This window comes from Acinonyx jubatus, chromosome C1 (assembly GCF_027475565.1).
Source record: "Acinonyx jubatus isolate Ajub_Pintada_27869175 chromosome C1, VMU_Ajub_asm_v1.0, whole genome shotgun sequence".
NCBI lineage: Eukaryota > Metazoa > Chordata > Mammalia > Carnivora > Felidae > Acinonyx > Acinonyx jubatus.
Genome location: NC_069381.1, coordinates 215117587 through 215132666, shown reverse-complemented (window position 1 = coordinate 215132666; position 15080 = coordinate 215117587). Strand labels below are relative to the sequence as shown.

General features: G+C 56.5%; 1 protein-coding gene across 3 annotated transcripts in view; it reads right to left on the bottom strand.

The window, feature by feature from the left end:
- Positions 1-11645, bottom strand: part of RAMP1 (receptor activity modifying protein 1) — a 47450-nt gene extending 35805 nt beyond the window's left edge. The window contains exon 1 of one of the 3 annotated variants that reach the window (XM_027046448.2): positions 11498-11645. In XM_027046448.2, the coding sequence (XP_026902249.1) occupies positions 11498-11534 (37 nt within the window). In that variant the 5' untranslated portion in view covers positions 11535-11645. Of the gene's footprint in view, positions 1-7073; positions 7601-8242; positions 8442-11497 lie in introns of those variants that run through there. The other 2 variants (XM_053216016.1, XM_053216017.1) reach the window with 2 other exon arrangements.
- Between the last annotated feature and the right edge of the window lie 3435 nt (positions 11646-15080).

The window sequence follows — 15080 nt, the reverse complement described above, 5'->3', positions numbered from 1 at the left end:
ATGGGTTCTGTTCCTGTGTGGTTGCGAACGAAATCACTCGTAACTCTGTCTTTAAAAGGCCATGTGTGGAGGCCGTGAGCAGATAGCATTCCGTCCTCGGCGTGTCAGGACAGCAGCCTTCCCTGGCATGTGCGTTCGTCAAGAATTAGGTGTCCTTTTAGGGAGAATTCCAAGAACGAGCTCCCTCTCTCCACAGCGGAAAACGCCCCTGACCTGAGCAGCAATGGTGGCCACACAAGGGCAGAGGGACCCTCAGGCAAGGTGACCGGGGGCCGGAAAGACAGGGAGGCCGGGCTCCCCTGGGGGACCCTGGGCTTCAGGGCTGCAGGACAGGTGCACTGAGAGACCTTTAATATCAGGTTTTCCAATGAGACACAAGGGGCCCAGGATGTGAACCCGGTATGTCCCGTTTTACGGGTCCCTGGTCTGTGCCTGCGGATCTGGCAGGAAGGGCCCATCCTGCTCTGGCTGATTTCCTATTTGCAGAGGGAAAACCCGAGAGCCCAAACCATCCTCCAGAGCTGCAGTTGGGGGGCGGGTGGGGTGAAGGGTGGGGGTGGGGTGGGCTGGGGGAGGGGCAGCTGCAGGGAGGCCTTCCTGCAGGGTGACCCGGCTGGAGGCTGAAGTACAGACCCCCCAGAGGTGCCCGTGAGTGGGGGAAGGGGGAGTGCAGCCTGCGAGCCTCCAGAGACCCCAGATAGAGGAGGCCTCGCTTGGGGCCCGGGCTGGCTTCTTCACCTCTTGGGCCTCAGTTTCTCTGTCTGTGAAATGGGAACCTCCTGCACCAGGTGGGCTAATGCTTCCAGAGGACATGTTTTCATGGAAGCGATCCCACTTCAAAATGAACAGCCCACCTTGGTGGGGTTTTCGACATGAGCCTCCCTTAGCAACTCACAGGACACTGGAGGCCTGAACCCAATGGCCTGTAGGGGTGATGATGGGGAAGGACATGGGAGGCGCAGGAGGGGGAGACTGGGAGGGGCCGGGACACTTTCAGGGGCTCACTGTCTTGAGTCCACACACAGGTATACACGTACGTCCGAACCTTCCAAAAAGTAAACTTCAAACATATTCAGTTTATTCTAGGTCAGTTACACCTCAGTGCAACTGTTTAAAAATAATAAGTGCAGGGGTGCCTGGGTGGCTCAGTTAAGTGTCCCACTCTTGATCTCGGCTCAGGTCATGATCTCATGGTTTGTGAGATCGGATCGAGCCCCAGGTTAGGCTCCATGCTGACGACGTAGAGCCTGCTTGGGATTCTCTCTCTGTCCCTCCCCTGCTCTCTCTCTCTCTCTCTCTCAAAATAAATAAACTTAAAAAACAGTTTAAAAATCCCACAAAAACATACGATTGGTAAAATGTTACCTCTTTGCTCTTTCCAGATCTTCTAATCACCATCGTGAAGATCCTCACGCCACAGGCCCCCGCTACAGTGGTGCCAGCAGGGAGAGCCACCCACTTCCCCAGGATACCCCCTCGGGAGCCAAATCCCCAGGACGCTACATGCCTGGCCTGTCACCGAGTGCCCCAGGGAATGACGTACTCGGAACTCGGTTTGAACACGCTGCCCTCATCCGTCAGCCTATTCTGACAAATGAAAACAAAAACCAAGATGACAACCCACTGAAAAAGAAATTAAACCTCTCGTGTGTCCAGTAAAAACTCCCTACTCGGGCGTCAAGGCCCCGCGAGCCATCCCTTCCTGGCTGCCCAGTGCACAGCCTCCTCCGACCCCGGGGCGGCTGCCGGGAGGACCCGGTCCTGAGCCGAATGCAGGAGCTCGGGGCCTGCACCTCCCCGAACACGGTGTCCACCTGCAGTGGCTTCTGGGGAGCTTGGGGGCTGACGGCACGGAAAGCAAAGGTGTGAATGCGCTGGGACACCTCGCACTCCTTGCCGGTGACGGCCCGCTTCCCTTCTCAGGCCTCTTCTGGCTTCTAGAAAGCTCAGAGTGGCTTGGGTCTTAGGAGATGGTCTTCTCGTCTCTCCTTTTAAATACTGTTGCTTTCACCTCTTGTAGAGGGTGCTGGTGCTGGGGGACACGATACCATGTCACATTTGGGCCCCTGAGGATATCTGTGTCTCTGCCAAGAGCCACCATCTGTATTTTTTTTTTGAAGCAAGCTGGGCATCATGGGTAGAAAGAAGGCCCGGCTCTAGGTCTGTTACACACCACTTCCAGAAGTGCTTCTCCTCCCATGGCTCACGCTGGGGACGCCCGCCCAGGGCGGCGACAACCACGCCTCAAGTGGCCAAGTCCTGTCCTAAGCCCTCTACAGGCATCGGTCTAGTTAATCCTTGCAAATCCTTGCAAAAACCAGTACGGCAGGTTTTCTCATTCTCTCATTTAACAGATGGAGACAGTGGGGGCTCAGAGAGGTTAAGAGACCTGCCCAGAGTCACACAGCCCAGGAGTGGTACAGCCAGGAGGCAATCCCTGACTTGCTCCTCTCAGAACACCTGGGAGAGACAGTGAGGCTGGCCAGCTCAGTAACAGGGACCCCCAAGGCGGCCCCAAAGCCTGTGGATGACCGACGTCCACAGGAGTTTTGAAGGGAGGCATCTCTGCAGGCCGGCTTCATCGGGGCCATCCTCCCCATGAGCGGTCGAGAGGGGTCTTGCTCGAGCGGCAGGAGGTCCACGTGATGGATGGCCACCCAGCCACCGACAGCGATGCCTGGCGGCGTGCAGTGCCGAGGGAAGCAGGTGCAGACCTCCCCCCCCCCGCCCCTCACTGGGAGGACTGCTCCCACAGAGGGGCACCAGTGGAGAGATCAAGGTGAGGACAGACGGCCCAAAGGGGCCCTCGGAGTCCTGGAGGGGCCGGCACCCAGACTCAATCCCACGGCCATCACTGGCATCCTGAAGGGACTTGTGGTACCACCAGAGGAGGGCAAAAGGAATTCTGTGATTTTATAAACCAATTTTCAGAGCTCACCTGTCAAAGAAGTCTACTTGGTGTGTGTTTAATGACAATGCAGGGCACTGGCGCAGGTGTTCGATTTACAAATAAACCACAGTGCAGGGGGCTCCCTGGAGGAGGTGGCCTCAAGATGGCACCGATGGGGCGGGACCAGGAAGGCCTGGAGACAAGTGTTCTAGAGGTTGAGGTGCCCAGGCCCTGAGGGAGGAGCTCCCGGCCTCTCGGAGCACCTGCTCCTGCCTCCCTCATGGCTGGTTTCTCTGGCTCCCCCGGACCAGGCCCTTCAGTCACCAAGCCCTGTCCCCAGCGGGCAGGAGGCCCCAGTGCCAGCCCCTGTGTGGTTGCCGCGGTCCTTTCCGGCATTCCCCATGTGGTCTCTGGGCATGTCACCACTGCTGTGCTTCCCTCCGAGCACACTGACTGCCCTCCAGGGGTCCCGTCTGCCCCCCAAAAGACTCTCCATCCCCAGCAGGAGGAATCCCCAGCCCCGGCTCTTCTCTGAGAAGCCAGTCAAGGGAGAAGGGAAAAGTCCTCTAGGCCGCAGCCCCGTTTCATTCGCCATTCAAACAGCAGTTTCTCCAATGCTGCCTTTGTCAAGCAGGGTCTCTGCTTGTCACCTGACCAGGATCCTCCTGGCAGACCCAGCCCACCATCCCCTTGCTCTGGCCCAGAGACCCCGCCTCCCTCCTTCCCTCCCCGCCAGAAGTGCCTGCTCTGTGCTAGACATGGGGGCACCTGTTCACGTGTCCCCCGCATCCATGAGAAAATGGGATGCTAAAGCGGGCCCGAAACCTAACCGACACAGGATAACACCCAAAGACCGGGCAGTGGAGTCAGACAACGTCAGACTAAAAGCTGATAAACCAGAGTATCATCGCTGACAGAGTTAAATTCCACCTGGAAAGCAGTGACGGGCACCTTGCACCTGCCAGGATGGCTACCTTCAGAAAACCAGAAACGACACGTGTTGGTGAGCATGTGGACAAGTTGGAACACTTGAGCGTTGCTGACGGAATGCAAAACGGTGCCCTTGCCGTGGGAACCAGGATGGCAGTTCCGGGAAAGTAGAGTAAACACAGAACTACCATCTGAGCCAGCAACCCCACTTCCAGGAAGACACGCAAAAGATGTGAGAGCAGGGTCTCGAACAGATACGTGCACACGCGTGTTCACAGCGGCACGACTCGTGACAGTCAGACGCCGGGAGCCACACAGGTGTCCAACAGATGAACAGATAAAAATGCAGCCTATCTATACTTTTTTTTTTTTTTTAATATTTGAGAGAGAGAAAGAGAGAGAGAGAGAGAGAACAAGCGGGACAGGGGCAGAGACAGAGAGGGAGACACAGAATCGGAAGCAGGCTCCAGGCTCTGAGCTGTCGGCCCAGAGCCCGACATGGGGCTTGAACTCATGAACCGCAAGATCATGACCTGAGCCGAAGTGGGACACTTAATTGACTGAGCCACGCAGGCGCCCTAATTCAGCCTTGCAAAGGAAGGAAATCCTGCCATATGCTGCTGGTGGGTGAATCCCGAAGATATCAGGCTCAGTGAAACAAGCCAGCCACAAAAGACAGTACTGTATGAGTTCACTCCTATGAAGTACACATTCCTAGGGACAGAAAGCAGATGGCGGGGGGTGGGGCAGGGGGTGTTCGTGTTTATGAAGAGTTAGCGTTTAATGGCAGAGTTACAGTCTGGGAAGACGAGAAAGTTCTGGAGATGGATGATGAGGATGGCTGCCTGACAACGTGAACGTCCTTTGTGCCACAGAACCTTTACACGGGTAAGGTGGTAAATCTTATGTTATGTATATGTATTTTTTTACTTTTAAAGTTTATTTAGTTTTGAGACAGAGAGAGACAGAGCATGAATGGCGGAGGGTCAGGGAGAGAAGGAGACGCAGAATCTGAAACAGAAACCAAAAAACCTGAGCAGTTGGGATTTTTAAAAAACTTGCTTCCAAAGAATTCAGAGGCTAAGGAGGAAACTGAAGCCACACACACGGAAAATCTAGAAAATATTAACAACGGCCACAAGACGGACACTTGGGGAAGGCGGCCAAGAGGCCCAGCAGAGGATGGACTGGACAAGCTTCACTGCTAAGAAGAAAAGCAAACGGGTTCAGCATTTGAGGAAAAAGAACTGATCTGCTGGGGGTGGGGCTGGGGGACAGATGACAGAGATCCCGCGTGTCCACGTCCATCAAGGAACAACGCGAAACCCTCAGTTCGCGAATCGGGCCGATAAAGGGCAAACGTCCACAGGCACAAGTAGAAAAATAAGATAATTGTCTGTATCATTACACGTTGGATAAAACGGACAAGTTCACAGAAAATGTGACACAGGGTCCTTGCCGTGAGAAATAGGAAACCCAGGCGGACCCATACCCATGAGAGTCTGCTCTCTTCAGCCCCGAAGGGGCTCCACCCAGATGGTTTTCTGGGTGGAAATGGGGGTCCTCAGCTCTTGGGGGATGTCTCTCATTCGTGCCTCGCAAACTGCCCCGATACAGAAGGAAAGGATGGAAGTTCTCGCACGTCTTTTGGGAAGAGAACCCAGTGCCACTAACGTCACGCACCGAAGCCACCTGACCTAGCGATGACGGAGCAAAACACACGACGAGCGGGGGTCGGCAGACTCCTGGGTCTGCACGGGCACCTGGGGAGACCCCGTTTGTCCCAGAAAGGCTCGAGACTCGCATGGCAGACCTCCTCTCCACCTGTGCCCCCCTCTCCGTGGCGCCAGCAGCCCCCCCCCCCAGAGAGCTCCCAACGCCTCCCGCTGTTAGTGTGGTTGCAGTTAGTGGTTCTTCCTTCACATCAAGAAAACAGAGCTCACACATGGAAAGAAGGCTCGTTCTCCTTCCTTCCTCCCCCGCTCACCCCGCTGAGATAACATGACATCAAAAGCATCTTGCTCCTGAAGGAGAAAGACCGAAGGTTTGGGACGCTGCTGGCAGAAGAGACACCGTCCCAGCCAGTGGGAGCAGAAATCAAAGCGAAGGGTCCCCGAGACGATCTCCCGACGTGTCTGAAAACGTCAAGGGGGAGAAGGACGGAAACAGAGCCAGAAGACAGCCCTGCCAGACACCGAGGGCGGGGAGAGAGGCCAACCAACCACACCACAAACGTACGAGAAGGAGCCTAGAGGACAGCAGCGGCCAGTTAGAAAATAAATAGGGGAGGGGAGCCCGCGGGGAAAACGGGGTCCTGCTGGAGGGGGGAGGGACTGAGTGCGGCTTCCTAACCAGCTGGTCTTGACGTGAATCCTCCCCGATCAGTCAATAAACCAGAGCAACTGCCATTCAAACCCCAATAGCCACTTAGCTAGAAAATGGGCAGACGGCCCAGGTGGACCAGAGATCTGCATATTTAAAACCAGGGCGCCCCAGAGGGAACCTGAGGTCGGCAGGCTCTCTGGCTGACCCCGGCCGACCCCTCTCTCAGGGGCCCCACGGATGCTGCCCCTGTCAAAGTGCCCAGCGGCACCCTGCAGCCACATCTGTCTCCTCTCCGTGGCCTCGACTGCTAGTCCCCGGCCAGCACCCGTCTTCATCCCTTCTGTCTGTGCTTCGCACACCTTCCCGACTGTGATGTTACCCCCGATGTCTCTCCCGGCCGTACCTCTCTTCTGGGCCCTGCGCTTGTGTGGACACCGGCCTACCTGCCATTGTGCCTTACTGTCCAAGGGGGACAGCTAGCCCAACGTGGCTGCTGTGACTGGGGCTCCCAGCGTCAGCAAATAAAAATACAGGACGTCCAAGTAAATGTGAATGTCAGCTAAGCATGATTATTTAGAAGTATGGCACGAGACGGGCTTATACTAAAACGGTCGGTCGTTTATCTGCAGCCTGAATTTAAGTGGGGGCCATGCGTCCTCCCCGCCAGCCCCGCGGCGGACCCCCACCCTCTGCCTCTGCCAGGCGCCCGGCGGCTCCCGATGCCTCCCTGCTTCCTTGCGGCCCACACCCAGACCCACGGCGCGCCCCTCACTCCTGCCACCTCAAACCTCCGGCTACACCCCCATCCGCCAGCCCTCGCCGGTCCCTGCCTCCAACCCGCTGTAGCACAGCAGCCCACGGCTCTCCCAAACCACTTAAGACGCTTCAGGCTTCCCCACTGCCGTGGGATGAAATCTGGACGGCTTACCCTGGCCCACAGGCTCGGGTCCTCCTTGAGCGCCCGCCTTGCTCAAAGCCCTCCTCTCGCCACACTTCAGCCATCAAGGCTTCCAGAAAGTTCCAAGATTCAGGCCTCTGCATAACCACCCTGGGGATCTGGAGGGCTCTTCCAAAACTGCTCAGGGCTCGGGAGAAGGGCCCCCACCTCCAGCTCTACCCCCGTGGCTTATTTCCTTTCGTGCAAAGAGCACTGTTTATGTGTTTACACGGAAGGGCTTCTCAGCCTCGGCTCCATAGACGTTGGTGCTGGGCCATTCTTGCGGGGGTGAGGGGCTGTCCAAAGCTGAACAGGGCAGCCTCCAGCAGTGGGCTACCTACTAGAACCCCTTTCCTGTCATGACACAACACGACCCACTTGAGCTACAGGACACATAGGAGTTTCCAGGAGAAATGGTTTCGCTCTCCCATCTGTCCACCTACCCAGCCAGCAGCCATCTTTCCTCTGACCATCACACCCATGGAATCTTCTAGAGGCAATAAACACACAAACAGAGAAAGCCAACCTTGGGTATCAGTGTCACCAGGTTTCTGTTTAAGTGATTATGCCTTCTAGACCTCTTCCCTCTGTGACATGCGGTTTTGCTTCGTGATACGTGAACTGCTTGAATTCTAGTTGATCACGGGTCAGAGTATGTGACAATATGGCGGTCATCGGTATGCAATTCTTTCCCTGGGCCAATTGCTGCCTTTTGCCCTCCCAGGCATGTGTGGCTCAGGAAGACTCCTTCCTGGTGGGCCTTGTGGGCACAGGAGGTGCAGAGCCTGGGAGAGCACGGTGGGTGCTACCCAGGTCCCCCTGCACCCCAGCCCCTGTGAGTGACCCGGTGGGAGGATGGTTGCCCACCCCAGGGGTGGCGGGGGGGGGGGGGCAGCCGGGGAAGGCTTCCCAGAGGCAGGCAGACATCTGGAAGGGGGGCCGTGCAACTGGGGGGCAGGGGGCAAGCAAGGCCAGGCGGGAGAGGTCCCAGAATCCACTGTGGGGACCACCCATGGCAGGGAGGGCGGCATCAGAGGACCAAATAAAGGAGGCAGCGCGAGGCCTGATGAGGAACAAAGGAAGCGAGGCCTCTGCCACCCACGGCCTGGTTGGTGCGTCTCCGGGTGGGGGTGGGGGGCGCTCCCAGGGAGGGTGCTTACATGCTTCAGATGATGATGGAAGTGAGGTCTTTCCATGGCAAGGAAAATACTGAAATAAAACAATCTTCGGGGAAAAAAAAAATCTTTTCCACGGACAACAATCACCTCATTATGTTAACATGAATACGGTCCTGTTTAGGTCGGGAGCCCTCCTGGGCCGCTGTGCTGACATAACCGTCCTCACTGAGAGCCCGTGAGTTCTCCAGAGCGTCACTCAGCGGCGGGGGTCATCCTGTCACGGAGGGAGGCAGGTCTGGTGACGAGGCCACCTCACCGGGGGGCTCTGTGTGTGAGGGGGGCGGGCATCCCCTCTCTCAGCATCACCTGTCTCTCTGGCGTGCAGAGGCAGGCGGGCACGGGGCCTCCTCCACCCGGCTCCCCTCTCCCCTTCCCACTCCTGCTCTCCTCCTCCCTGCCACACACCCTCAGGATGCCTTCCCTGAGGCCTGGGAGAGAAGAGGCTCCCGGCGGGGTTTCCAAGCCCTCAGAGCCCGCTGCTGCTGCTGCCGCGCAGCAGGCACCTGTCTGTCTGTGTTGTCATGGTCCCCCCACCCGCGGCTCACAGGATGGGATGTGACAGCCGGGCTTGGAGATCCAACCGAGGGGAGGGAGCCCGCTTTTCCCACGGCTCCAGCAGGAAACGGATTGTTCAGCCAGGGTCCCCTGCCCTCCCTGAGGCAATCCTGGTGGACAGGCGTGAGTCGGGGCCCAGAGAGGGGAGAGTCCCCCCAATGCCGGGTGGGCCTGGCCTTGGGAAGGAAGGGCTCTGCCCGCCCCAGGGCTGGGGACGCTGGCAGCCAAACCTGGGGGCTCCACTCTTGGGGGCTCAGCACTGGCATTCACACCACAAGCGGCAACCACATCACACGCTCTGCCAGACCCACATTTTAACTGAGGAGAAGCTGTGGAATCGGCTCATTCCGGGCGGCGGCGGGGGGGGGGGGGGGGGGGGGGTTGGAATCTGGAGGAACAGAACCAGCTATATTTGCCATAAGGAAGGACTCCACCGAAAACATTCCCTTGGCAGGAGGCTCACTACGACTTGCAGCGTGGGTACAAGCTCTCTCAACAGCTCTGGCCTGGGCCTGACCGTAACGTGCCTACGGGAGGGAGACAAAAATCCAGAAATTTCTCTCCCTGCGGTTAAATACCCAGGGAGAGTAAACAAACACGCCGAGTTGATTAGCAAACAAGAATCCTTCAGCTTTGGATTCCAGGGTTAGAACTGTCTCCAGACTGAAACCAGCGCCACAATCTAAAGTAGACACATTTATTGTATTTCCTGCGACATCCCAGTCAGCCCCAAACATTTATACGTGTATTTACATAGAGTCATATATTTCAATAAATACGGCAGCCTTGCAAGAAAACCCTCAATGCCCCCCCCCCCCAGCCCCCGCCTCCCTGCACACCAGGGAGGGCACCTGCTTCCCAGGTCAGGTGACAGACAAGCATGTCACTGAAGACGGCATCAGCCAGCACACCGGGTGAGGGCGGGCTCACAGATACAGGGGTTTCCAACAAACACAGCCATCCCAGAATAACCCTGGCTCCTCTGGAAACGTCCTCCTCTTCTGATTGATGAAAAACTTTTCAGTGGCTACACTTAAAATTTACAAAATGCATGCGGTCATACCAGTCTTCTGTAAACACGAGCGTATACACAAAGTCCAGGCTTACAACACCTTGGTTATAAAACTGTTACGGTTAAGTTCTTGAGCCTATGGACTAGCATACTTAAAAAAAAAAGAAAGAAAGAAATTCCACATTGCTATTTTGGGTAGCAAAATCTGCATCACCAAGGGAGATCTGGCTACTGCTATAATTTGGGAAGAAAACACTGTGGGCTCCGTAATTCTACTAATTACTGCTGGGCTCCAATGACATTAATTTACTGATAACCTCGTGAAGCGGCGTTTATTTGGAAAATAAAGATACAAACATTAGCCAGACCACTCAGAATAATGTTAAGATTACAGGACTTTGAACTTCCAGAACATGTATTACTTTCTTGGTAAACAAGGAAAGACTTTACATGTGATCATGACAATAGTGTTTATTTACACAGGCTTTAGGGGGTGCAGCTTCTGGACAGCAGTGAGGACATTTAGTCAGTTGCCTTAAAAGAAAAGAGACACAACCCGGCTTCCTGCCTTGTTAGCAGGGACACGTTCATTTCTTAGGAAACTGAAACAGTTAAGTTCCATGTCAAGCCAAATGGATCCCAACACAAAAGGGTAGAATAATACCGTAAGATTTTGCTTTACACAGAACCTCGGCCAAGACACTTTAAGAGGCAAGATCAGTTTTCAGATTGCATTGCAGGGAAGCAGATGCTAAGGGTTTTAATAAATGCGAGAGATTCCTCCGCCAGCCTGCAACCACCAGGCTCCTGCGCGTCCCTAAGGCCCTCTCCTCCAGGTGGCCTGGGCCACCTCTGCCGACAAGCCGCACTGCCCCCAGCCGCTGCCCCCCCCCCCCCCCCACCTACATAATCAGGGCAGCGGTCATCCCTCATCAGGACTCGCACTCAGGTGCTCCCCACCAACATCACCTGTTCTGGGGAAAGACCACAAGTACCAGGGCAGTAGCCGCCGGCCGTGCATCTCCGGGCCGCTGGATTCTTCCGCTTAAGTGCCCTGTATTTAGTTTTTCTTAGAAAGTAACTAACTACATGAAGTGAGTCCAGTGGCTAAAGCAGTTTAGCAAGGTTTCTTAGCATTGACAGGGAAGTCATGAGGACAACTTCAAGGTAAATTATGCTAAGTCTGTGGCGCAGGTTCCTCTAGTCCCTGGGTTTGTTTTATAATCTCTCCCCAAACAGAAAGCTGAGTATGCTCTGCCTCCTCACCGAGAGTCCCTCTTTGAATTTCTAGCACACAGAAGTGCCAAGTTCACAAGCAAACAACAACAAGAAGGTTTGGAAACGTTCCCGAGGAAGAAGGCTGGTCTCATTTTTGCAAAGGACATCCTAGGGAGGTTTACTTGCAAATCAGCAAGTGCTGCATGAGAGAGACAGAGATTCTCGGTTTTAACTAGTTTCTAGATAAATGGGCCGCGGACCCGGTTCCCGGCGCCGAGGCTGCAAGGTGCCTGCTAACACGCGGAAGCCCGCGCGGGGCCGGCAAGCACAGGTGCGGAGAAGCGAGTTCGCGGGCGCGCGCGGGAAAGGTGCCCGCGCCCCTGCGAGCTCCCGGGGCCCCCAGGCCGCCCCTCTCCCCCCGACCTTCCCCGAGGGACCCCGGCCCTACTCACCCAGGAGCAGCCAGAGGCCGCCGAGGCTCCGGGCCATGGCGCGCCGCCGAGCCGGGCCGCCCGCGAGGACTGAGGCGCCGGGGGCGGGAGCGGGGAGCGGCGGCGCGCGCCTGGCCCCGCCCACCGCGGCTCCGGAGGGGGTTGGGGGCGGGGGCGGGCAGGTCGCGGGGGCGCAGCGGGGCGGGCCCGCACCTGCCGGCCGGGCGCGCGGAGGAGGCCGACGCCGCGGCGAGCAGCCCGCCCGGCGCTCTGCGAGCTCGGGGTCCCCGGGACCCTCCGCTGGGACGCGCACGCGGGCTCTCCTGCAGTGTTCGCCCAACACGTTTCCACGCCAGAGAGGGTCTTCTAGACGGGGAACCTCAGGCTCAACCCGGGCACCATCCTCTTCCCCTCCCTGGGTTCCGGGCACTCTTGCCCCGGGGGTCTCCTTTGCGAAAGGTCAAGACCTCCTTTCTGCATCTCGCTCTCCCCCAAGGTGTGGGCACTTCGGATTCTCGGGGGATACAGCCAGTCCCAGGGCTTACTAATTCCCAAAGGACACACGGTGAGGAACTGGAATACATGCTGAGACCTGCAGTTTGAGCAATGGCGTGGGCGCAGGGGAGGAGGGACACGTCAGGTATGCGCAAAGGTCCTGGGGTCGGAGGGAACAGGGCTCTTGGGAGGATCGAAAGGCGGCCCCGACGGACCTGCTGCCCGGGATGGATGGGGGGAGGCAGACGCGAGGCTGGGGAGCCTCATCAGACTCTGAACTTGAGTGGAGAGATGACGGCATTAGACTTGTCGTCTGCCGGCCCGGAGAACTCACACGGGGAGAGGACAAGAAGCTTGGGCATATTCGTTATAGAGGGTGAGAGAAGGGCTCCTTGGGGTACACGGGGGGCGGGAGCGCCGTGGGGAAGGAGATTTTCCCCCGCGCAGAGGTGTGAGTAGGGCACATGAAAAAGCCGTGCTGGTGGTTATTTTCCCCGCTCAGTGGTTCCGTCTTGTGACAGCCTATTCAAGGACAGCCCCGAGGAACCCAGCAGGTTTGTGCTCACTGCGCGTGGGAGGGAAAGAATCACCCCCTCGAGTGCAGTGGGCAGGCACATCTCCGTCGTGGCTGGTTCGTACACCGCGGTACACCGAGCGCGGCGCCTAGCGCAGGTCTGGAGGGAATCTGTTCCCGGGCTACATGAAGGGGAACAGAGCCACCTGCTGTCTGCCCAGAGAACAGGAGGCAGCCGAGGACCCTGTGCTGGCCCATCCATTCTTCTGAACCCAAGCTGGAGGGTGGGGGGAGGGGGGAGCCTCAAGGCCGTCATGCCTGCACCTGGGGCACCCCAAGGGTCCTGAGAGTGAGGGGTCTGTGTCAGATGGCGGGGGAGGGCACAAGCTCTCTTGCCTGGATTAGCCCCTCTTCCTGAACCTGAGGAAGATACACTCTATTGGGTGGCCTGGCCTCCCCACTTTATTCATTTGCTAGGCCTTGGAGTCCCTACTGTGTGCAAGACTGTGCTAGATAAACAGTGCAGGCCCTGCTCTCCAGTCTATCCCGCAAATGCCAGGGACTGTATTGTACATGTGGAGTGTGTCCCATCTGGCTCGGCTGCAGTGTGTCTTGAGGGCTGGCTGGGAGGAGAGGAGGGGCAAGGGCCACCAGAAGGAAGGGGGTGGTGAGGGGCGAGAAGTGGGGCCCCAGCCGGGCTCCATGCACCTGTGCTAGGGGACAGCAGTCACCAGGAGGGCGAAGGGCGTGCATGGGTCTACCAGATGACGATATGGCCGCCCTTCCCGCTCTCAGCTCATGGACCCCCCCTGCGACTTCTCGTTGGGCCCCGTCACCCAAGGCACTGGGGATGCCTGTATCATCGCCAGGCCGACCGGGAGCCGTGTGCCATTTCTCCTCTCCGTGCTCTTACACACACCCCCTAACAGGTGCATGTACCTAAGAGGACAAAGTTTCTCTCTCAAGTTCATGGACTTTGGAAGTTCACAATTCCCTTGGGAATGCGTGTGTGTGTGTGCGTGTTACAAACCCTCCAGCACTTTCCCTCCCAGTGGTCTCCATGTCTGCACCTCGGGTCTGGGGAAGAGACATCTAGTAATGACTACAGGCTTCCTCTTCTGCAAGGGTGGGAAAGTGAGCTCTGTCACCACTTGCCCCATGGCTATGACACACAACGAGCGTTGGCAACTTTGCCCTGGCTAGATCCTGTCTGATGCATTTGGACATCTACGTGGCAGTAAGGAGCACGGGAAATCATTCTTCTCCCCAGGCACCTCCAGCTAGATGGACATTACGTTCAACAGAGGAAGAGGTGAGGCATGGGCAGGTGCTTTGCCGTGTGCACAGCCAGGGTTAAAGACACAACCTAGACGGGTCAACAAGAACTGGGCGACATTACTAAAAATTCAAAATTACCTAAGACTTCTGCTTCCAGCCATGATGAAGTAACAGGGACTGGAGTTACCCTCCCCCCTTAAACTGCAGACTGGACAAAAGCGATGACATGACCGTTGTCGCACTGGACCACGGGCAGTGCAGGTCTGGGATCCTGGGCAGCAGCAGAACAGGTGAGGAAAGTCGGGACTGCTCACTGCCAGCAGCTTCCAGACCACAGGGCGGGTGGGGAACCCACACAGAGCCTGGCTGGGGTCTCGGAGTCGAGGAGCAAGCTGGGGGGCCAGGGGAGCCCAGGCAGCCAGAGAGGCAGGGCTCCAGAGGACCGGGGAGGACAGCGGCACAGGCGAGGTCTGCACAGAGTTTCTGGAGTCTCAGCCTAATAATGCTGGTCAGCACGTGTATGGAAGCACCCTGCCCGAGGCACAGAAAAGGACCACCAGAAAAGGACAGGTTGGAAGAATCCCCAAGAGCTCACACAGGGCCTGCGATAGCTCCGGTTTTCCACCAATTATAGTGGAAAAACCTCGAGATAAGCAGAACATCAGACAGAGTAATTAGAAGGGTATTGCCTTTAGAGTCAGAAGAAATTATATAGGCTGCTTTGGGGCTGCCCAACAAAGCTTAAAAGCAAGAACTGACAAAAACAAATGATTTCCAAGTAACCACTACATCCCAGAACAAAGACTTAAAACAAAACAAAACAAAAAAACAAAGCACCAGAGGACAACTGCATGTGGCTGAATGCACGTGCTATCGCGAGTCCCGTCAGGAGTGTGTAAAAACTGTTCGAGAAACCTACAAATTCAAGAACATTGACAAATCCCAAGCACAAGAATCATGAACAAAAATACACCAAGGCACATCACAATCATATTGCTTAAGACCAGTAATAAAGAAGAAGTTTTAAAAGCGACCGGACACAAAACACATTGTGTGCGGAGGGACAGCGTTAAGTACTGGAAGGGAACAGCAGTGACACGTTCTATAGAGTCTTTCAATAACTTGCTGGTACGAAGGGGGAGACTTTGCCGGTGTCCTCCCCACTAGGCTAGCAATCGAGAGGTTAAGTTTTAGTCGTGATCGGTGATGAGTTAGTGGCTCCGGAGACGTTTCTACGCCACGACAACGCAGTTCTGTGGCTGGCTTGCAGCGTACAACTGTTAACCATTAAACAAAAACAGCAGCATCTCGGGGACA